At 44.9% G+C, this 22436-nt stretch overlaps 1 protein-coding gene across 4 annotated transcripts in view; it reads left to right on the top strand.

Moving 5' to 3' along the window:
- The first annotated feature begins 6780 nt into the window (after nucleotides 1–6780).
- ASPSCR1 (ASPSCR1 tether for SLC2A4, UBX domain containing) overlaps nucleotides 6781–22436 on the top strand; it is a 50691-nt gene continuing 35035 nt past the window's right edge. For 3 of the 4 annotated variants that reach the window (XM_054846113.1, XM_054846112.1, XM_054846110.1), the window contains exons 1-6: nucleotides 6781–6930; nucleotides 7010–7065; nucleotides 8126–8237; nucleotides 12926–13026; nucleotides 20675–20732; nucleotides 21570–21643. In XM_054846113.1, coding sequence (XP_054702088.1) covers nucleotides 6829–6930; nucleotides 7010–7065; nucleotides 8126–8237; nucleotides 12926–13026; nucleotides 20675–20732; nucleotides 21570–21643 — 503 coding nt within the window. In that variant the 5' untranslated portion in view covers nucleotides 6781–6828. The other variant, XM_054846111.1, reaches the window with a different exon arrangement.

The following is a 22436-nucleotide window of genomic DNA, read 5'->3' as shown; positions in this document are numbered from 1 at the left end:
AGGACCCGCACGTGGCAGTCGGCAGTCCCCGCCGCGGCGCCCCTGGCCCACGCCGCCCCCCCCAACCCCCCCCCCCCCGGCCGCGACGGCGGCGGCTCCTCCCCGGCTCCACGTGGGCGGTGCTGCCCGCCCCACCCCGCGGGACGTGCCACCCCCGCTCCCTCGAGCAGCGCTCTGCCCCGCGCCCGCCGCCGCCGGTGCGGCCCCCCCTTCCCCCCAGCTCCCGGGCCGGCCCGGGGGTGGCCGCGGAGCCCTCGGGGCGAAGGGGAGGTGGGGGCTGCCCCGCGGTGCCGGGCTCTAGCCTGGTCCCGGTCCGCAGGGAGCAGCGGAAAGCCGGTCATTTGGCCCAAGACATCGGCGTCCGGTCCGCATAGGCGCCCGCGGGTGACCGGGGCGGGCAGTGGGTCGCTCCCTGCCAGGGGATGCTGCTGCCGTGGAACAAGAGGGGCCGCGGCGGCCCCAGCTGCCCTTAGAGGGACGCTGGGTTCTCTCGCAGCGGGGGGGGGGGGGGAAGCCTGCAGGCGACCGGACGGGGCGGGGGTCGCGGCGGGTCCCAGGCGCCGGCCGTGCCGTCCCCGGCTCGGTCCCTGCCGGGAGCGGCGGCCCTTCGCCCTCCCGCAGCCCCCGGCCGGCGTGCGCGGCTCTCCGCGGCGGGTGGGCCGGCCGTAGCCTTCGGGGCGCGGGGGGACTTTGCCGCGGTGCTCTTCGCGGCTCATGAGGTTTACTCCAGCAGCTCTCCCTGGGGCTAGGACGTTTCCAGTGATTGCAAAAAGAATCCTGGAAAAAGCCCACGTCGAGTCCCAGTTACCACAGTGCCTGTCATCTGTGAGAGCGAGGAGTGTCATGGAAATGCCGTCCTTATCGCAGACCTCGGTACTAAAAACCGAGGAAAACCAGAAAATGCTACGCTTGGAATAATTCCCTCTTCGTATGGATACCAAAACGGACAGCTCACACCCCTCGACAGCCCTCCAAGAGAGGAGTGGGAAAACAGTCTGTCTTTACTGGGAAATGTGATCTATCTGGGATCAGAAAAGGTGAAAATAGTATGATCTTAAAATAGTGAGTGGAGTGGTTTTTGTAGAGCAAGAGCTAAGGCTGTCCAGCTGCCGCAACTACATTTTTTACCTTAGTGTGTTTGGACTTTCCACGTGTATCCTCAACTCTGAATCTCCTACGTACATAGCACATGGTTTTGCAATTTGCTCGCCATGTTGGTTTGTTGTTTTTTTTTTTAAATCTTTCAGTCACTCTTACATAGTTTCGGTCTTAGTTCTGTCCTCAGATTTTTAGCTCCAAATGTTTTCTTTCATTTAAGTGCTGATAATACCAACGGTATCTTTAAGCCAGGAAAAGCCACTAAATTGAACATACCCCTCCACACACACACTACATTCACCCCCTGATACATTTTTGGTCCCAGCACAATTCTGCATCATCATATCTTTTTTCTGCGCTGGCCTTAACATCCCTTCCTCGCTGGCCATGACAGGTATGAGCAATTGATCACTGGGACCAGTTATAGCAAGTTAGAGAGCCTGTCCAGCTGCCTGAGCAGAGGTGCAGCTGGAAACCGGTTAGTTTGTGCAAAGTCTGAACAGATGAATCAGTGAGTCCTCACGAGTGCTTCAGGATCACTGGAACAGTCGGCATAAACAACTCCAGGACCTCATATTCTGCTTGCTACAGCAAGAAAACAGGACGGATAAGATTGCTGAACTGCATCCTACTTCTTTAGAGAAAAGGCTGCCGTTCATCTCGCTGATAGTCTTGCTTTCGTCCTGGTTTCCATGCTCCCTCTCTTTGGGGAGGTCTGCGGGTCCTGGGCTCTGTAACACGCCGTACCAGCTGGTACATTAAGGGGTGTCTGAATGCGACACACCAATGAAGAACCTTAGGGCAAAGAGGAACGCACGTTAAAGTTGCAGATCTTTGGGCCTTTGTCCAAAGAGGAGAAGCAAAGAAATTTAAATTTTGCCTGCCTTGGCTTCACTGAGCCCCCTTCAGCTTTCTTACTTCTCCTGGTTCAGGTAGCTCAGGAGCATTCTCTTACTTGTCATCCTTCCAAAGCCCAGTAAAATGCTTGTATTACCTCTGTCATGAAGGAGCAAGGGGACTCTTAAGAAGAGTGGAAGGCTGTATGAGATTATGGCATGGCAGATTTTAGAGAATTTTGTAATACTGTCCTTCAGCAGGAGAGGTTCACTAAGTTTTAGTCTTTTGACAAGAGCCACCCTACATTGAATAGGTTGGGCTCAGTATGGAAGGAAGCTCAGAGAAAGCTGTGAAAGAGTTGGACTCCTGCTCCAGGCACTGAAGTTTGGACGTTTTTATTGGCGGGAGTAAGGCATGTAGGAGGCCAGCAAGGGATTTTTAATGGTCATGGGACTGATGGTAAGGGAGATGCTGTTTTCATTTAATCCCTTTCAAAATGAAATATCCTGCATAATATGTCCTAATGTAGTTCTGTATGTTGAAGTATATTGGACTATGGTATACTATAGCAAATGAGACAGTTCTGAAATTCCCTAGTACTCTGCCAGGACCGAGGCAGCTCCAGGACTGGCCCTTTTGATGTTTCCCTATCAGAAACCGCCGAGATTACACCTGGCGTCCCATGCAAGGACTTGTGCCACAGGTATGTTTCCCCTTTGTAGCCAGCGCTCTCCCCGATTGAAGCAGCTCTGCAGCCCTGGCTCACTTGAAGTTCCCTGGCTTGTTTCTTGGGTCTTGTGTTGATCCAACGTGTGTGTGTGGTGCAAGCTACCCCATAGAAGACCACTCGCCAACAGATGAAATCCTGCTTTCGCGTAGTCACGCTACCGCCGTCTCTTCTAACAGCAGTGGCGAGTGGGGGTAAAGGAACTCTGTTGGGGCAACACAGCTAGTTTATACCCTTTGTGCAAACGCGACGTGCTGTGTGAAGCTCTGGTAGGAACCACGCTCTCTAGCGTGCCCAGGACTCGGCATGATCAGTAGCGTGTACTGCTGGTACAGGCAGGAGGAAATACTTTTCAGAATCGTCGTTACTGTGATAAGTAGCTACTGTTCTGTATCATATTTTGCAACTGGTTACAACACATTTCTAGATGTTCGCAGTTAATTTCCTATATGTTTGAAAGAAAAAAAAAAAAAAGGGAGTGTGTGTTCCTGTGCTTTATCAAGAAGCAAATTTATGCATTACTCTCTGTGTGGGTGTGTGACAGAATGCAAACGCGCGTAATGCCAGGGATATGTAGCTAATGCAAAGCACTAGCTGCCTAAAAGGTGATTTTAGGGAGCGGTCGTTCTACAGTTTGTTCACTGTAATCACTAATGAAATGCAATTTCTGAAAAGTTTTTAGCGTGGTGGACGTCGTTTTGCTGAGGCTCACCTGGTATGTTTGCAGGCATCCTCTTGATCCTGACAGTGGCAGAAATCTGAATTGTTAAGGGTATTTTCAGCTATTCCCTAATGAGTTCCTCTTTCTTTGTAGCACTTTAATGAACTCCAGGTTGTAGTTAGCTCCCCCTTCTTTCTCTCCTGATGCTTCTAATTTCAGATAAATATTCGAGATTAGAAGTGGCTCTGGGTATGAAACGTGACCCTTAACCTCCATGCAACTTTCTGATTATGACATGCCATTAAAAACTAGATTCATCTCTCTAATCCCGCAACTTGGAAATGTTCAGCTCAAATTACATCAGTGTCTTTTTAACAGGAGCAACATTTCTTTAAGGGATGTGTCACTTTCAAATGCAAAATAGGAAACAGCTGCCTGCTTCAGACATCAAATAGGAGGTGCCCCCCATCCAGAAACAAGGGCTCCATGAAACCCAAAATGTATCTTTTAAAATTGACTGGCTGCTCCACCTCAGAAGCTGAATAATCACCGGTGTTAACATAGCCATTTTAATTGTTTCTTCTTCTCCATACCTTCTGTGAAGGTACTAATTAGTGGAAGGACAGGATATCTTCACTCCGTGTTAGGTACTTGCAGAGCTTTGGATCTCTACCCTCTTTTAAAGACTAAGAAGAACTTGCACACCACAGATAGTTGTTGCACCCTTTGCAGGCAAAAAGGGTGAAAACTTTCAGAACAATCTTGCCCTTAAGTCCTCGTGCCTCTTCACATATTTTACAGCAAAAGGCAATTAAAAAGATAGGGAATTAAAAGAAATACGTCTCTAGACTTCTGAACGCTACAGGGGTGGTAGCAGAGAATGATTAGTGATTGTTTCTTAACAAAAGAGCTGGGGAACACCAAGGAAGAAGTTCTAAACCAAAATGAAGTACTTCTGTCATGCAATAGAATTTGACTGTGGCATCCATTGCCCCGTGATCCTGTGGATGCCAAAACCTCAGATGGGCTCAAAACACGGCTGGGCACATTCATGTGAGAAAAACCCATCAGATACGATTAGATGTAAAGACACAACCTCTGACTTGTGAAGTCTAGAAGATGCAGATTGCTGAAAACTGGAAGTTGATATGGGGGAAAATATAATCGCACACTCTCCCGCTCTGCTGCCGTTTCCAGCTGCCATCAGAGGTAGTGTTCTGATTACCTTGCTGTGAGCCAGGGCAGCCATTCATATTAAGAAGCTCTTCTAAGATGTGGGTCTCTCCTCTAGAAAGGAGCATCCTTGAGAGGACAGTAGTTCATAACCTCCTTATGCAATGCTGAATTTCAGAGTATGAACAAAGTTCTTTGCTACAGAAGCTGAGAACTGATAAGTAACAGGAGGATGGTGGTAATACCTCCATATATAGCTATCACGATTGTATTCAGAAAGTTCCATAGCTGCTTAGCGAAAATAATAATTAAAAAAAGTGCACACAGACAACTGACGGGGTATTGGCATCTGATTGAAAGTCTTTCAGCTGATGTGGACTGACAAGTTACTAATCAGCTGTTCTGTGGTAACTGGCCATATATATATACACACACACACACCCCTTGTCGATCCCTGCTCTGAAAGTAAAATACATCAACTTGAACCGTTTTAATGTGTTTCAGAATTACAGGCATGGACTGGGATGCCAGCATCCTGAACACTGTAGCTTTATAAGTAGCTGTGTAAGTGATATGACAATGATACTTCCCAATGGCATGGAAAGAACAAATGTAAAGACATTTTTAAGCATTATTTTCAAACAAAGCATTATACACCAGGACATCTTTTATTACTATTACATCTTACTGAGCAGTTATGGTGTTGGGTGGACTTAGCAATCCAGACGCATAAGCAAGGGGATGTCCCTCCATCATTAAAATTCCCATCCTCTCTTTTCCTCCCTTCTCTCACACTGCTGATATGGTAAAAACGAGCAAGTGTTATCTTTTACAAAAGTGTCTTTCCTTAAAAGGATCTTTTTCCTGTATAAGCCAAGCAAAGCAGACATTTTTGTGGGCGCTGGGGGTGGTGGTGGGGACTTAAGCTTAAAATATATGATAAATATAGAAGTAGTAGAGAAAATATTTGGCATGTGGTAACAACTTAGGCTAAATAAATTCCGGTGGTTACCCAAAGTTTTTTTTTATGATAGCAAACAAAACAGACTGTAGTTCAATCTCTGAGAATGCCTTCGATGGTGAAAAGGCAGTGCTGAGAGTGAAGGGGAATCTCATAAATGAAAGTCTCTGAGAAATTTTGTGCCATAAAATGTAAGATACTCTTGGTTCCCTAGCTGCAGTCATCTCATCTGAATGGCTGAGTTTACAACACTAATTGTGAGAAGCTTGGTCAACATTTTTCTTTTTTTTTTTTTTGGGGGGGGGGCCCAGAAGAAATGGCTGTCGAAGGCAGCGGGATGCCAATTTGCCTTACCACTGGTGTCCTGATTGTGACACTGTCTAGACACTCCTCTGACAATGGGAACGTAGTACGATGCTCCCTTCTTCTGAAACGTGGTTGTTGCAATAGCTCTTGTACGTTGCCAAGGAGTACCTTTCCTGTACACGTAGGTATTTTTGGAGTTACTAGTCACTGCCATCAGTGCTTGGTAAAGAGGCAAGAGCTTAAATCTGCAGAAGAGATTTCTTGCCATAAATTTAACGTGTGAGTGCCCAGCCCCCCAAACTGATCCTTCTGATGGAAAAGAACGATTGGTGCGTACGCAGTCTGCTGCGTACCAGGGTCTGCAGCACCAGCGCGCTCGCATTTGGGGGATTACTACGTGCGTTGCCAGACAAGGTCCAAGCGCAATGAAGAAATCTCCTTTATTTCCTTTGAGGTCAGGCGATCGATCGTAACACTGGAAACCCAATGGAAACTACAACGTGCTGCCGATAGCCGCTGGAAACGTCGGCCATCCTGCTCTCCAGCGCACTGCACAGCTGCGGGACGGCGGCGGCCCCGGCCCCGGTCCCGGCCCCGGTCCCAGCTCCCCGCGCAGGCCCCGGCGCCGCCGCCTCTCCCCGGGACTGCGCGGGCAAGGGCCGGGCATCTCCCCCGCCCTCCCTCGGCCAAGGAAACAACTTGTGCCCTGAAGGCGCACCCGCTGCACGCTCCTTGGTCTGCCCGGCATCCTCCACTGGACTTCCCTGCCCTCGCTCCAACCGCCGGTGTTGCTGCAAGCCCCGTTCGCACCCGGGGAAACACAAGTGACGGGCTGCTGCGGACAACCAGCTCCGGCCCCGGTCCCCACAGCCGCCTGCCCGTCCCGCCTCGGGTCGGCTCCGCCAGGCCGGGGCCCACCCGCCCCGATCGGGCTCAGCAGCGCAGCCCGCGGCCGCCCGCCCGGTCCCGTCTGAGGCGGGGCGGGGCGCGGTCTGCAGGCAGGGGCGGCCCAGGGCCCAGCTCCGCCCCAGCCGCGCGGAGGCCGGCGCCGCAGCGGGCGGGAAGATGGCGGCGGCGGCAGGCGGGGGGGGTGCCGTGGTGTCGGTGCTGGCCCCCAGCGGGCGGCGGGTCACGGTGCGGGTGGGGCCCGGCACGGTGCTGCTCCAGGTGGGTTCGGGGCGGGGGCGGCCGGCGGCGCGGCGGCAGGCCCGTGGGCCGGTCCGTAACGCCTCTGTTCTCTCCGCAGATCCTCGAGGAGGTCTGCAGGAAGCAGGGCGGCAGCCCCGGCGAGTACGGCCTGAAGTGAGTCTCACCGCGGGGCCACCTCCGCCCCGCTGGACCGGCGAGCGGCCCGGGCCCGTCTGCGGGCCCGGCTGAAGGCCGCGTCGCCGGTGGGAGAGGCCCCGTCCGGCCCGCCCGCGGCTTGTTGTCCCGGGCCGGGCGGGGCCCAGCGCTGCCGAGCCGCCCGCCGCGTCGTCGGCGAGGCGCACGCCCGGTGCCCGCGGCCTGCCCGCTGCGAGCGGCGCCGGCGGCCCGAGGGGCCCCCCCCGAGGTGCCGGCCGCGGCCGGAGCCCCTGCGCTGTCTGCCTGTCCGCAGCGAGCCTGGCCGGGCCTTGGCAGGGTGCGCGGGCGGATGTCTGAAGGGGATCCGGGGTCCTTGAGCTGTTCGCCGAGGTCAGTCTTCGTGCAGTCCTTGCCGCAGCTGCGTGGGTCTGGTGTCATAACGCACGAGCAACTTATTCGCAGTCATCCCTGGGGAGAGGCATCCACGGGCTGCGGTTCAGATCATTCTCCAACAAAGTTATTTTGTTCAAATTAATCTCTCTTGATTTCCCTGTGCCAAGTTCCCTTTGCTTTTGGGATCGATACCGAGATCCTGTGTAACTTCCACGGTGTCCCTCCCCACGCACGCACTTCTGCTAGCTCACAGACTGGTAGGACTCTTCTTCTCTTACCTGGTGGTCTGACCGTATACTTTTACGGTATCATAATTGAGACTATTTGTCTGACTGGCAGTAAAAAAAAGTGTTGTTTTTTTTTTTTTTTTTTAACAGTGAACACCAGGCTTGAATATGCATTTGGTTGCTGTTTATCTCTTAAAGCCTGAGGGGGAACACATAATTTGAATATTTTATCAGCAACCTCTACAAACTGCAGCTTTTTTTTGGTATGCAGAATAATTTTTGTTGATGACTCTTTTTTGAATTACCAGTTGTGCATTTTGCGCTCTATGGCTTCTAGTCAGCCCATGGGGAATTCTCTTTCTCAATACCTGGACTTTGCATTGTTGCCAGTCGCTGAAGTGATCTGAAGGTGGCATAGGATGGTTCCTGGTGTCTTCATGGACTCTGTTCTTCTTTAGGTTTCAGAGGAGTGTGTTGGATCTCTCTTTACAGTGGAGATTTGCCAGACTGCCCAACAATGCCAAGCTGGAGATGGTGCCAGTCTCCAATAGAGTGGGAGTTGGAAACACGGTATGTTCATTTTGCAGTGTGTCCCGATTTGTTCAGTTACCAGTTGTTCTGGGTAAGATTTCGTCAGATCTAACGAGCAAGAGTATGGTTAGGCTTGGCCAATGCTTGAGTTGAAGACCACCCAAAGACTGGTTGAGGTGTGGTGGAAAATGGTCATTTAGAGCTGGAAGGCTTTGTTTTCAGTCTGTATGATGGTGGAGTTCCAGCTGTGTGCTTGCTGGAGGATGGGGAGATCTTTTGGGGAGCTGAAAAACTGGTAGTTGTGAATGTATAAGAAGTTAAACATCACTGGTGACTTTGCTCAGCAGTTGAGCTACTAACTCAGTTCCCTTTCCTAATTTTTATTTCAGTTGCTGTGGTCTGCCTCTGGATTTTTGACTAAAATATCAAATTCTTAAAAGGATTCTCTTTTGCTTCTTTCCCAGCGTTGCTGTTCACGGTGTGATCACACAACTTTAGAATTTTTTGTGACGTGTGCTGAGTTTAGCAGTTGCCAAATGTCCCTGTTTAGTATAGTTTGCAAAGGACTTATGGATGCTGTGTTCCATAGGAATTATTGTCACATTTAGGAGATCTAAAAATCTTTTATGCATGTCATTATAACAGCTGGAGGCATAATTTTTAAAATGATGCATAGGCGTTAACGAGCACATACATTTTTTTGTGGTAAAAATGATGTATGATTTTATTTAAGTAGCCTGGGAATGAAAATTTGTCTATCGCTAACAGTAATCTCTCTTCTTGCTGACTTCCTCGTATGGAGTTTCTCGATTTTTGTGAAAGTTTCAGGTCTGTTAGTGCTAATCTCTTCATGTCTGTCTGCCAAATTGTGTTAGTGGTATTTTGTTATAGGCGGTTGCTTTAGCTGTCACAAAGATAAACTGATACATGCATTGAAAAGTGAACTTTGTAGTGTGAGGTGGTTTTGGAATCTCTGCTCTGGTTCGCTGTGGGTATACAACGTAGTTTTGGGGGTCACTTAGGTCCATGTTTTCCTCTGTAAAACCTCCATGTGCTTTGTTTTGGCCGACTTTGTGGTAGAAAGAAGTTTGCGCTCCAAATGACGTATTTAGTTAAAAAAATACCACAAGCTGGTAGCATCTGCTTAAAATTGTTGGTTAAAAAAAGTTGTGGATCGCATGGAGTTCGTCTTCCAAAGGGATGTGTTTCTGTTAAAATGGTACAGTGATGACTTTATCTGACATTTGCATCCAGTTTGGGAGGTATCGTACTGAAGGAAAACAGTGATTTTATTTTTTTTTTTCCTTTCCCAAGAAGATATATGCAGCATATCAGAAAGAGTGAGAAGGACTGTGTACCATAGGAGAGGGATTATGACATGGAATCGCTGCTTTAGGTCACAAAAGAGAAGAGCTAATGAAAGTTTAAGTTGTTACTGTTTAGTTGTATTTCAACAGAAGAACCTACAGAAGTGAGGCTTCCTGTGGAGTGCCCGTTCCTCTTTTATGGAGTTGAGAAGGTATAGCAAAAAAGCTTGTGAAGAGTGCAGTCTAAATGGAATTGCTGTCCCATAAACTGAGAGATTTCGCTTGGAAGAATTTTACAGCCAGTATAAGAAAATACTTTGTACGTTAGACCAAAAGAATTCCCTGCCACAGGGAACTAGTGTCAAATACTGTAGGAAGTTTAAAACAGCCGGATAACTGTGACTAGAACTGACACTACTATTATGCCCTAATACAGTGGCAGTTGAAATGCAGGCTGGCTGCAGTATTGTTGGGATGAATTTGGTTCAGTGCCTTTTGTTATTGTCTCCTTTATTGAGATAATGTGCATGGAAGTAGGTGTGCTTTCCTGTGGTGTGTTGACAGCAGTTACCCCTAGAGACAGAATACAGGTTTCGATAAATCACGAGCTTGTTCAGCAAATCTGATATTTTAAAAATAGAATGTTTTTGAATTTGCCTTCACCTGTAAAAATCATTGATTCCTGTAAGATAGTTCTTTAGAGAAAAATTGAACAAATTCCCCTTGTGATGGCAGGTGAGCTAGGGGTATCATCAGTACAGTTCTAGTGTTAAAGTTGTTAGCCTTTTGTTTATGTTTGTAAACTTAGAAGGTAATTGGCAGGAGTGTCTCTATCATTTTATATAGAGCCTGGGAATTTAAAAAATACTTTTCTAATTGACTGAATAGGACTTTCGTGACATGCTTAGCTTTGAATCGTTGCCCAAAAACTGATGCAACTGGTAGTCTGAATTTTTGGGCTGGATTCTTATAGAATGGTGATGTCGGCTGTCATCACTCTGCTGTAGCTGAGGATAATCTAAGGCTCGTCTCCAGCATAGGAGAAACCAGGAGGTTGTGTTAGTGGTGGGATGAAATGACTGTTGGCTAGTTGTTGATGATGATGCCACTGTTTCCTTTATGTAGACAAATTTCTGTCTCCAGCAGATCACAATTTGCAGTCCTGCAAGACTAGTAGGAGCTGAGGCAGATGACAAACGTACTCCTCCAAGGAAATCACAGTTGATTCCCAGAGTGTGTGGCATCTGTTTTTTCCCATCTCTCTCTGTCTCTCCCCCTGATGCTCTTAGACACATCACACACACATCATGCACACGCTCTCACAGAGAAAGAGGACGCACTGAGGTTGTTGGTAGGGACATGTGAAAACACAGAATGAAAGAAAGCTTCTGTTGATGTCCTAGGTTTATGTCCTTCTCAGACTTTTGAATAAGGCCAATTTCTGTGGGCTTCAGAAAACCATAGTTGACTAGAGACACTAGGTACTATCTAATAGGGACTTTTTTTTTTTTTTTTTTTTACTTTTCTTTAGACAGGTGAGCTAATTGGGAAAACTTAGAGTTAAACATTTTGAACAAGAAGGCTGAATATTCTCTAAAAGGTAAAGATAACTCCTGAAGTGCTCTGCCATTCTCCATCTCTTGGTCATCTGCAAGATTGTTCCCTTGGGACCATCAGGAGTTTGAAGTTTTTCAGAACTGTCCTCAGTGCATTCATTTTAGAAATGCCTTAGAGTTGGGGTTTTTTTTGGTAGTAATTCTCTGAAGAATGTGTAGGATCTGCATGAGCACCTGCTAACGAACATGAATGTTCACATTCCAGGTTGGAAGAGGCGTATTAGAACAGGTGGCTAGCTGTCCTTTGCCTTTTTCTGTAGGTGTTTAAGAACTTGATAACTGAATGTCCAGAATTAATTTTGAGATTTTTGATTAATTCACTCTTAAATTGTATGTCAAAATTTTGTGGTTAGAAAGCATTAGTGAGTTGCAAGTCACAGATGTAGTCTCTTTGGACTGATAATAGTCGGTTGGGTCTTCAATAACTCAGAGGCTGTATTCGTTGTTTCTCTGTGTGGATGTGCAGGTATACTGTTTGTTCTACCTCAGGGTGGTAGTTCTGCAAATTGATGCTTAAGTCAACAGACCTCTGGGTTGGTGTTTTAGTTTATGCAGCTACTTTAATCCTGTCTGGGTTATTGGTATTCATTTGATATAGCTGCGAAGACCCCTGCTGTAAAATTTCAGCTAGTGTAAAACAGAACATCTCAATTGCTCGTGATGACACGTTATTTGGGACGCTTGCATTGGCCTTTGTCTGAATATGTTTCAGTTCAGGATACGGCAGGGAAGAGGGGCCCAAGAAAAGTGGTTAATATTCAAGGATTACCTCTTCCACGCTTAAGAGCGGTCTGTTTCAATGAATAGGAAGTCAGGCAAAAATGCCAGGATGCCTGCATGGATGAACAAGAAGCTCCTGGCCAAACTCAAACACAAAAAGGCAGCATACAAAGAGTGAAAACAAGGACGTGTAACCTGGAAGGAATAGAGAGACCTTGTCTGACATCCAGGGATGAAGTTGAAGTACACGGGTGACAAAAGGAAGGCTAGGGAAAACACAGGCCCATTGATCAACAAGGCAAGGGACTTGGTTACACAGGACATGGAAAAGGCTGAATGCCGCCTTTGCCTCAGTCTTTACTGGCAAGACCAGTCTTCAGGAATCTCAAGTCCCAGAGACTGGGGGAAAGGCTGGAGCAAGGAAGACGTACCCTTGGTGGAAGAGGATCAGGTCGGGGAATACTTGAGCAAACTGAAGTTTAAGTCCATGGGCCCTGATGGGATGCACCCATGAGTGATGAGGGAGCTGGCAGATGTCACTGCGAGGCCACTTTCGGTAGTCTTTGATCAATCATGGCGATTGGGAGAAGTGTCTGAAGACTGGAGGTAAGCAAATGTCACTCCTGTCTTCAAAAAAGGGCAAGGAGGAGGACATGGGGAACTACAGCTAGGTCAGGCTCACCTTGAACCCTGGGAAGGTGACAGTGAAGCTAATCCTGGAGACCATTTCCAGGCACATGAATGACAACAAAATGACTGGCCTAGTAGGTGAGGGGAGAGCAGTGGATATTGTCTACCTGGACTTCAGTGAGACCTTTGACACTGTCTCTCATAAGATCCTCACATATAATACTCATATTCGTAGCAGAATAGAACTATTCTAAATACTAACTTCTAAAATAATCATTTGAATACTCCTCTGCATTTTTAACTAACGTAGTCCTTTGCAGCAAGTGTTTAGAAGGAAGTCATGGTTTTTTTGGATAGCGGGTTCTAGAGCTCGTTGAAATATTGAAAAAAGTAGTTGTAAAGAAAAAAAGGTTTTGTTCAATTTTCAGATTAATTCAGTGTATTTTTCCTATAGGTTCGGATCGCATTACAGTTAGATGATGGCTCCCGTTTACAAGACACCTTTCTCTGTCAACAGACTTTGTGGGAACTTCTCAACCATTTTGCAAAGATCAGGTGAGCAATGCAGCAAGAAAATAGTTGTTCGGATGGATCTCTGCATACCAGTAGTTAGTTGTTACCGTGATCCAGCTAAATCCTGCAGATTTGTAGTATTTGCACTTATTTGACTGTGGTTTTTCCTTTACAGCACGGACGTTTGCCTTTTCCTTGCTCTTTCAGATTTGACACTCCGTAGTTTAATTGTTATTTTTTAATCCTGGAGAAGCACTCCTGGTTCAGGGCATAAACTGGTCACAAACTGCTAAGGCTAGGAAGAAACTGTAACTGGATATATTGCTGCACCTGTCTTTTACACAAACTTGTTTGAAGTCAAGTTACTGCCAGAGTTGGGATGGTAGCCTGGATTCTCTTGATCACCAGATTTCTGTGCTGCGGTTCCATGTGGCGTAGGGGATTCTTTCTTAAGCAAGTTGCTATTGCTTTTGAGGCTTGCTGTTGTGCAAGTTCTTCAAGGAGATTGGGAGCGCTCAGCCTGCTGATGTGGAATCTTCAAAAGACTGATTAAATCCTGTTTAAATGGAAGAATTTCTGGTCCTACATTTATTGAATATATACATGGGTTAGAAATCTTATTACAGTCCAGTCTATGTTCAGTGCTTTCTTTCGTCGTTAGTTTTGACTTATAAATACTGTCTTGTTTTGAATTGTCAAGCTGATAAACTTCTCTCCAAAGACAGTTCTTATATTTTTGTTATGGCTTGGAAGATGAAGCCTTGAAGCTGTGACAGCCATTCTATTCTGAACAGAATTTCCAAATTTCTTTTTTTTTTTTTCTGTTGTAGTTGGCTTTACCTTTCTCTTGAAAAAAATGCACTTTTTTCTTTCTCTTACATTCCTCACCTTCTGCTCGTTACTCTGTTGCATTTTAATTTCTTGCTCATCTGTACAGATGCTGTTCTATGGTTGTTGAAACTATTTTTGTTAATTTCTCAAACCAATTAAATACTCATCTAAAGAGACAGTAGCTTTCTGTGTCAAAACTTTTGAAGTCTCCAAGGCTGTGGTGCTAGAAAAGTAGTCAGTAGTAAGGGTGATGGTGTAGTAGCATTCGGATAAGCTCAACCTTTTAGGGTACAGTTACAGGATGCAAAATGATGGATTGTCACCTGTTAGCTGAGCCATAGTAATATGGTTACTGGTTACAGGTATGTGTTAGTACTAGACTAACATCCACTAGCATGAATTACTGTAACTGAAGTTTAAAGTTGCTTGTTCTACGCTGCAATTGCAATAGCCTAAGGAGCGTGGTTCTGGGATTGAATTGGCTGACGTTGTCTCATTAAGTCAGGGTTGCACAGTTGAATTGTGTGACTGGAGTTGCTCCAGAGCTGTTTCCAGGGTGAAGGAACTAATTCTCCCAGCCTCCCAATGATGTGCTGTTAGTTTTCTGCTAGCTTAGCTCCCTGACCGTCCCATAACAAGATCAAAGGAGTGACTAGTGCTGGCCCAGGGAGGAAGCTTGGATTGGGGCATCTTCTGTGCAGCATTAGGGGACTGAACAGGTAGTGCTCACTTCCTGCCCTCCTATCTAACTCCCCTCATACTATTTGTGCAGCTTTGTGTAGAATTTGTTTAAGTAACTGATTCAGATGAAAAATAGTATTTTCCCTACGTTATCTTTCAGGTTAGATAAGTTTCCTAACCCAGTTGACAGTTGTCTTTCATAGGCAGTTATGACAACAAGTGTAGCATGTCTGGAAACAAGGATCCAAAAGGAGGAAGCAGCAGATGGGTAGGAATGGCGTCTGTCAGTTTTTCTACTCAACATTTTGTATCATCAAACCATAATTTGAGGAAATGCTTGAGGTAGTATAGTGACTCTAAAGTGATATAAATGAGTCTTACTTATCATTCTCTTTTTGTCTTTAATGGTCAAGGACCAGGTCTACACTGTGATGTTTATTCTTAAGTCAAAAGGAGCAGTCTTCGTGTAAATGTTAGAGAGAAAATAATTCTTTTTCTTTTGATTGAGGAAAGAGATAGGCAAGAAAAGCCAGGTATAGTTTCCCTGGGTGTTTTAAGGCCCCTCTTGTACCTTACTACATACTTTGTGCTTTCTGGGAGGAGAAGAGTGCCTGTTGCAGTTTGGGAACTGCTGGACTGGTGGGGGTGGTAATTATGGACAGTGACAAATAGCCTTTGTGTGGCTTTCTCACACATTAGTTGGTTATTTCTTTGGCTTAAATTTTGAGCTTTTTATATAATTTTGCTCCTTTGGAGTGGTTTTATTTGTTACAGTTTATTGTAATACTAATAGTTAATTTACATGCTGCTCTTCTTAAGATTCTAACTGCTACAGCGTGCTAAGCATTATTAACTTAATTTCTTTTCTTCTTAACAGCTGTTCTTTTCTGCTCTCTGGAAGCTGAACTCAGATGTTTGGATGGACTTTGCAAACTTTTGATTAAGTTCAACAAGCAGCAAAGATGCTGTGTGTGACTTAATCACAAAACAAGCTGGATCTATAGCCATCCATATAGATTTCATGGGCTGTGCTTCTTTTCAGTGTGTATTGACTCAGTTGACTAACTAGTCAGCTAGTTGTTGACTTTTGCTGAATCCTTCCTTTGACTGTCCAACTGGAGATGTTTTCCTGGAATGCTCAGCCGCTCTAAGTGCGTGAGGGGAAGTATTCTAAATCCACTGGAATTTCCCCCGGGTTTCCAGCGTCCATCTTGGCTAATTGGGTCTGAAGAAGGTCTGGAAGCTATTGTAAGGCTGCTCCTCCTCTCAGCGTGCGGCAGTGCTTGCACAAGATGTTTACAGGCCCTGTCAGATCACTACATGAAGGAATCTAATCTGCTTGCCGTTCCCCTTCTGAAGAACAGCACATCAAAGAAATGACAATGTGTTTGATGTGTGTGCTTGCCTCAGTGAATGCATGTAATGGATTAACAGCAGCTGGAGGAGGAGCCTGCTGGCTTCCAAGAGTTATACAAAAATAAGTCTCTGGGGGATCTTTGCTTGGAGTCTGTTCTGCAGAGACTGGTTGAGGGCTCAAGCATTGTATACCCTTTTAGCATTAGGCTTGGGAGAACTGTTGCTTTTCTGTCTCCTACTCTTGCCTGTCTGGCAGCTTCAGCAGCTTTGTAGACTGTTATACATAGAAGCGATTGCAGTCTGGACACTTGAAGACAGTTTTGACAATGACTATGACTCTGCTACTTTTGTGGTACCATTCATTAAGTTCAGATATTTTCCATACATTTTTAGAAGGCTCTTCAATCCAAAGAGTTGCTTGAATTGAGAAAGCAGATTTGGAAATATGAATGAAACTAGGTTGCGTAAGTCAAACTGGTTTCCTCTCTCATGGGTCTGTGTGGTAAGGACGTGTGTTCCATTGTGCCTTGGCTTCTCTCCTCCTAAATGGTGATCGTCCACCTTTCCTGATAGACAGGCAACTTGAGGTTCAAGCTTTTATTCCTCTGGGCTGCTTTATCTGCACAATTCTGTGATTCTGTACCATTTCCTTCATGTCTCAGCAGTCCTTTTGTGCACTTTTATCGAGGATTACTGTAGAGATACAGCTGATCCTGTTTGGAAGCAAAACCCATTGAAAATAAGGTAGGGATGACTAGCTCTCCTGGATTGTCTGGAAAAATCTGAGTGCACATGGTCTGCTATGGTGTGCTAAAAGTATTCTCTATTTGTTCCAATCTTCCATTCAAGAGACAAGATTTTTTTCTGCCTTTCCTCATCAAGTGTTTGGAACTTAGTCGGTTACTGCTGCAAAGGGAGTGAGGGAGGTTGGAGCCTGGATGCTGCTCATTCTGTATTAGGAACTTAATCTCTTGATTCCTGCAGAGCATTGTATACGGCTTTCTGTCCTTGACACAGAATAACTAATTGCAGAACTGCAAATGGTGGCAGACCTATTCTAGTGTTGCTTTGGTTGTTCATCTTGAGTTAGAAAGTTAACTGTGTTTCATAATCTGAAGCTTGACTGTAATAGTTTGGGTGCTCTGGGTGTATCCGTCGCTTTCCGCGCAGTGGGATTTGATGCGGTGACTGGGAGAAGTGTTCTGAAGGAATGGTACCTCAGGACTGTAAATCCCATAATCTGCTGCAGCTGGTCTGGAGGTAGTTCTCAGCCCTTGACTTCCCTAAACCAGACCCAACCCTCAGGACTGGTTTTACAGGTTACTCTATTTGGATTTGCTACCTCTAGTGAGCGGAGCTTCTCAGTTTCATTGTGGACCACCTTATCCCATATCACTGTGCTGTTGAATGTTTTTAGAAAGGCCTAAGTTTTAACCTTTAGATCAAGGTGGGAGATAGACTGCCACAATTAAACCAAACAGAAGTCTCAATTCTGGTCTGTGCTTAACAGGTTTGCTCCCTCACATCCTCCAGCTGGAACTCTTTGATGTGCTCTTGCGGATTACTTAAGGATTTTCATAATTTTCCAGGTGGCTCTCTCAATCCTGACTTCTTGTTCCAGTTATTTCACTTACATTTCATTGAAGTTGAGTTTTGAATCTAAAAGTAAATGTCCTTGATGAATTTTCCCAGAGCTTAATGGCTATTTCCCTTTATTTTCTACTCTGTAGGCTGGCTGACTCCTTCCCCATTCAGTTTGTTATGTCACTTTGTGCCGGGCTAAATAGATTTGTCTTAAAAATACTATGCAAGACATTGATTGTGTATATATTCTTCTAAGTTGCTCATCATAAGTGATGTATTTTGGCCATAATAGAAAGACTACATAGTGTAATATTGGCAAAGCTATTGTTGTTAAGTAACTTTGAACATTATTATGATACTTAAGATTATTGGAATTGCTGCACTGAAAGTAGTAAGATGCATTTGGGTATGTAGACTCTTGTGTTCTGCTGTGGAAGCAGACTGCTAAAGTGCTAAGGGTTATTTTCTTTCCTTCTTACCTGAACAGAAAATGTTATCCCTGTCTTAAGGTGGTCTTTCCATAATGGTGGTTATAATAATCACCTTTGGGGAGGGTTTATTGTGTGCCTATTTGTGGACTTACCAGCTGTGAAGTAGAAGCCTTTCTAACAGCAGCAGTCAGCGTGTTCAGCACAGACATGCTATGCAATGTACGTAGTCACTTCAGAATTAGACGCTCAGTTGACTGAATGGATTTTGACTATTATTTAAGGAATCCTTTTCCTACATTAACCCTGGAGATAACTTTGTGTCTGGTAATATTGCATCACAAAATACATATGTTTAAGTTACACAATGCTGAAGGAAGAATGTTTTAAGTAGTGAAATTCTGTTCATTAAACTCCTCTCTAGGAACAGTCAGAGCGAACCCAGCCTTGATCACTGACATAATTTTCTGATACTCATTCCCTGTTCCATCCCCCAGGTATGACACTCACAAATTAAAGCACAAGATAGAGAATGAGTCCTTGAAGATACAGGTGATAGGTCTAAGTGATGCACTAGATATAAGCAGTCTGAGTTCCTGCTTAAATTTTGTGACACTTGGACACCAAGTTGATGAATATTTTGCAGATATATTTAGGAGAATGTGTAGATATGACTGCTACTGCAGAATTACAAACAATGCAGAGAACCGATTGAAGTAGAAATATCTTTGCAGAACTTCTAATTTCCAGTGAAAAATACTGGATTTTTTTTTTTTTCAGGCTGCCAGGGTCCTGCAGGTTTTGTTTTTTCCTGTGAAGTTCACTGCCAAGATTAGAATCCGGTGACTGAAGAGGCAGTTAAGTGCGAGTCTTCACGTAACCCTATCAGTCATTTGCAAAGCTCCTCATGAGTTCAGTAGCCAACACCAGCATAATAGGGCATAAAATGGCAAGTTGATGTCAGGGACTAGCTTCAGCCTCTTTTGTCAGAGGCCTCAGGAGGTGAGCAAGGATGTGTCGCTTTACTGGGCTGTGGGGTGGATTTCATTAGCTGATTTGCAGAGAGATGATTTCTCTTCAAGTCACCCAAGGTGACGGGTGATTGTTTCCTGGTGGGGTGAGGCGTAGGGGAAAGCCATTTTTTCCCTGCAGAGACTGCACTCCAGAGAGCACTAAGATCGAGGGAGTTTCCCATGAGGAAGAACTTCAGCTGTTTTGCTTTTGGCGATAAAACAGCTGTCGCAGTGCAGATGGTATATACAGCTCCTTACCAAAGGATGTCCTGCTGCAACTGCAATGATGGCTCAGGACAGAACGTGCTAACAAGAGCTGCTGGAGTGTTATGGAGAAGGACGAATCTCATCAGTTCTCACTGTGTCGATGGGGAATATCCTGGGGCAACTTTCTCACCTTTTGTTTTGCAGTTTCTCCTGATAAGTTAGGTTGACACTTTTGAATCTAAAACTTTTGAAAAAAATGCTTGTGAGAATCCAGCTAGTTATCATTCCCAACCACCGCTGTCTCAGGATGGACAGTGTTCTCCTGGTCACCTTTTGCCATTGGTGTGCTTGGGGGGGAGAAGCGAACTATTCTCCATCTTGTGTTCTACCACATTCTCAGCTGATTTCAGTTTGAGTTTCACTTTGACTGCTGAAGGGGAGACCGACACGAAAGAGTTGTTCTTCTGCTGTTGAATCCAAATATCTCACTGATTTCAGTGCTTCAGTGTAATGTAATGTACTGGTTAATTCTTTAAGGCTTTTTACTTTTCTACAGACATCTGAGGTCTCTGTGCTAAAAGTGTTAGTCTTTTTTTTTTTTTTTTTTCCCCTCCATTAAGAACAGCCTGTTGTAGGGTTTTCCACATGTGCTCTCTTTTGAAATTGCATGATCTTGGATGGATGAGAACTGAGACTTGCTGTGACAGGCAGTGATTGTCTTTTCTCTGTCCATCTTCTGTGTTTGATCAGTGAATATGTAATAAAGCTTCTCTTCTACCTGAATGCCTCAAAATTGCTTATCTAGAGGAGAAGGGGAAGAGTAGCATCTTGTCAAGAGTAGCATCTTACTGTTTTTTTCCCCTTTTCTGTGCTAAGAGTCCTTCACTTAGGTCTTCCTCTGCAGATGGCCTGTCAGCAGTTTGCATCATTGCTGATATGTATCCTACCTCACTGAAATGCTTAAATGTGGGTTGATCTTCACTTTATCTACTGCAGCAGCCTTTGGCTTTGTTTTGTCCCTGGTCTCCAGAATCCGAAAGCTTCTGCTGTGTCTTTTTTACTTTCTTTTTTCTTTTTTAATCTATCTGATACTAAGACAGGCAAATTGTTTCTCCTCAGATTATTTGCTTTAGAGCAGTGTTTAATTCTGTTTGTTGCTGTGCATACATGGAAAGAAGCTGACCTGTCCCCAAGCAAAGTACAGTCTCAACTGTAATAAATTATTTAACTTAGGTAAGGGATTAAAAAGATCAAGTATTTTTAAGTCATGTTCCAGATCGAGTATGCAGGCACATGAAGAATGATGTGCTCAAATTTATCTAGTAAGATCAACTAATTTCAGAATTCACTTTAATTATTTCTCCTTTGTTTTTAAACTTTCAGGGCTGTGTTTAAGGAACAGTGAATGCATTGGAGCAAATTCTCTACCTAATGTCTAATACTGATTCTGTGGACTCTGTAATGGTTGTTGCTGGAGGAACATGGAGTAGGGTGTTGCTAGCTCATTTCACTTCTTCCTATTGCTCTACATTGGTTTTGGAGGGGGCAGACTGTTGTACAGATGCTGCAGTATTTCACTTTTTATTGCAGGGAGTTTATGGAACAGCATGGTGAATTCTCTCCAGTCTGTATTTACATGCGAGATGAGGTAAGTCAGCAAAGTTTTCTTAACTGTCTCTTCTCCTTCTGTCCCTAAAAAATAAGAGAAACTCAGCTCTGCTTTTCAACCTGGAAAGTGTTTCTTTTGAACTTTCTTGAGAGGGGAAGTAGAAAAATGTTGGTCTTTTCAAAGCATGACGTGTCTGTATGGAAAAAAGCTTTCTTGGAACGTAACCCTGGGCCGTTTAGACCTCTGAGCCCATAAAATGAGCTCAATGACCTGTTTGTGTTTTTCTTTCCAACTTCTTTTAAAGCTCGAGTCAAAACAGTGGTTTCATTTTAATAAATATTTGCTTTTCTGTGTGTTTTGATCTTTTGCTATTAATGTTTTGTTTAATATTTTGTATGTGCGTATTACGGAATTTGCTCTCCCTAGCTGTCCCCTTCACTTCCCACTGACCTCTGTGGACAGATCATCTTTATTCTGGAACAGGTCATTACAAGCAGATGGGAGGTGTATGTAATGAAATCAGCTGTCTTTCAGCTCTGAGATGTTTCCTGTGATTTAACTTCTGACATAAAAATAATGCTTTGCTGAGGTTGGATCCGATTTGCATGTATATATGGGACGGAAATATATGTAGGTCATCTTCCCTTGAGATCATTTAATAATTAATTCCCTTGAGATCAAATAATTTGATGAGGCAGTACAGGTGAATATGAATGGATTCAGGTCTCATTTCCAACTCCGGAAAGAGTGTGTTTTGAGCTGTTTCTGGTGCTGTGTGGTGTTTGTTTTGATACAGGCTTCTTTCTAGAAAGAGCACTTTAAATGCTGTCCCAGGGAGGCAGTTGCCATACTTACTTTCCTCTGGTTTTGTTGCAGATATCAGGAAAAGATGCCCTAGAGAAGACAACGCTGAAGTCACTTGGCCTGACTGGAGGCAGTGCCATCATCAGGTTGGGAGAAGCAAAGTTTGGATTCTTTATTTTTCCTTTCCACTCTGGTGGTGAATTTGTTTTGTTTCAAATACAAATTAAAAAAAAGTACGAAAAAAGTTCAAAAAGGCAAACATCGCGGCAGTCAGTAATTATTGCATTTGCCTGTTTATCTGAAACTGCTGCCCAGATGTGCTTCCCACAGCTGCAGATGCTGGCACTGACCAGTCATATGCAGATTAAAGGGGCTTGTTTGCTTCTTTCTTTTTTTTTTTCCCCTCTTTTTTTTTCCCCCCTGTGAGTGAAAGAGACAATTCAAAGTTAAAAGTCCCTCTGAGGGAACAATCATCTACAATTTTATTCTTCCCTGCTTTGGATTTCTGGCATTAAACTCCTAATCCCTGCAGTGCCTCCTGCTGACTGTTTGGGAGGGTGAGGTGGGGGACAATGACAGCCTTTCTGTGATCTTCTAGCCAGTTCTTTGCAGCATATACAGAAGGCAGGAGCGTTTAGAAGCTGTGCTTTACAACTGACTGCTGTTTTTTCCTGGAAGGCAGTTTTCTTCCTGTGGAGTGGGTAGTTCCTGTTCTGGTTTTTGGGGTTGTGTTTGGGGTTTTTTTTGGTTTTTTTTTTTTTTCCTTTTGCACAAACCCCCGACCCCCCACCTCTAACTTCAGAGCAACTGGAGCTTATTCTTAGCGAGTGTCTGGAAGAAGCAGATCATTAAATTAGGCGTATATTTGAGTCTAGCCGTCGTCTTTGTGTCGTTGGTCATGTTGAGAACAGGGAGGGCAGTACTGTTAGGATAAATGAT

The sequence above is a fragment of the Grus americana genome, chromosome 18, assembly GCF_028858705.1.
Source record: "Grus americana isolate bGruAme1 chromosome 18, bGruAme1.mat, whole genome shotgun sequence".
Lineage (NCBI taxonomy): Eukaryota > Metazoa > Chordata > Aves > Gruiformes > Gruidae > Grus > Grus americana.
This window is presented reverse-complemented; position numbering and strand designations above follow the sequence as displayed.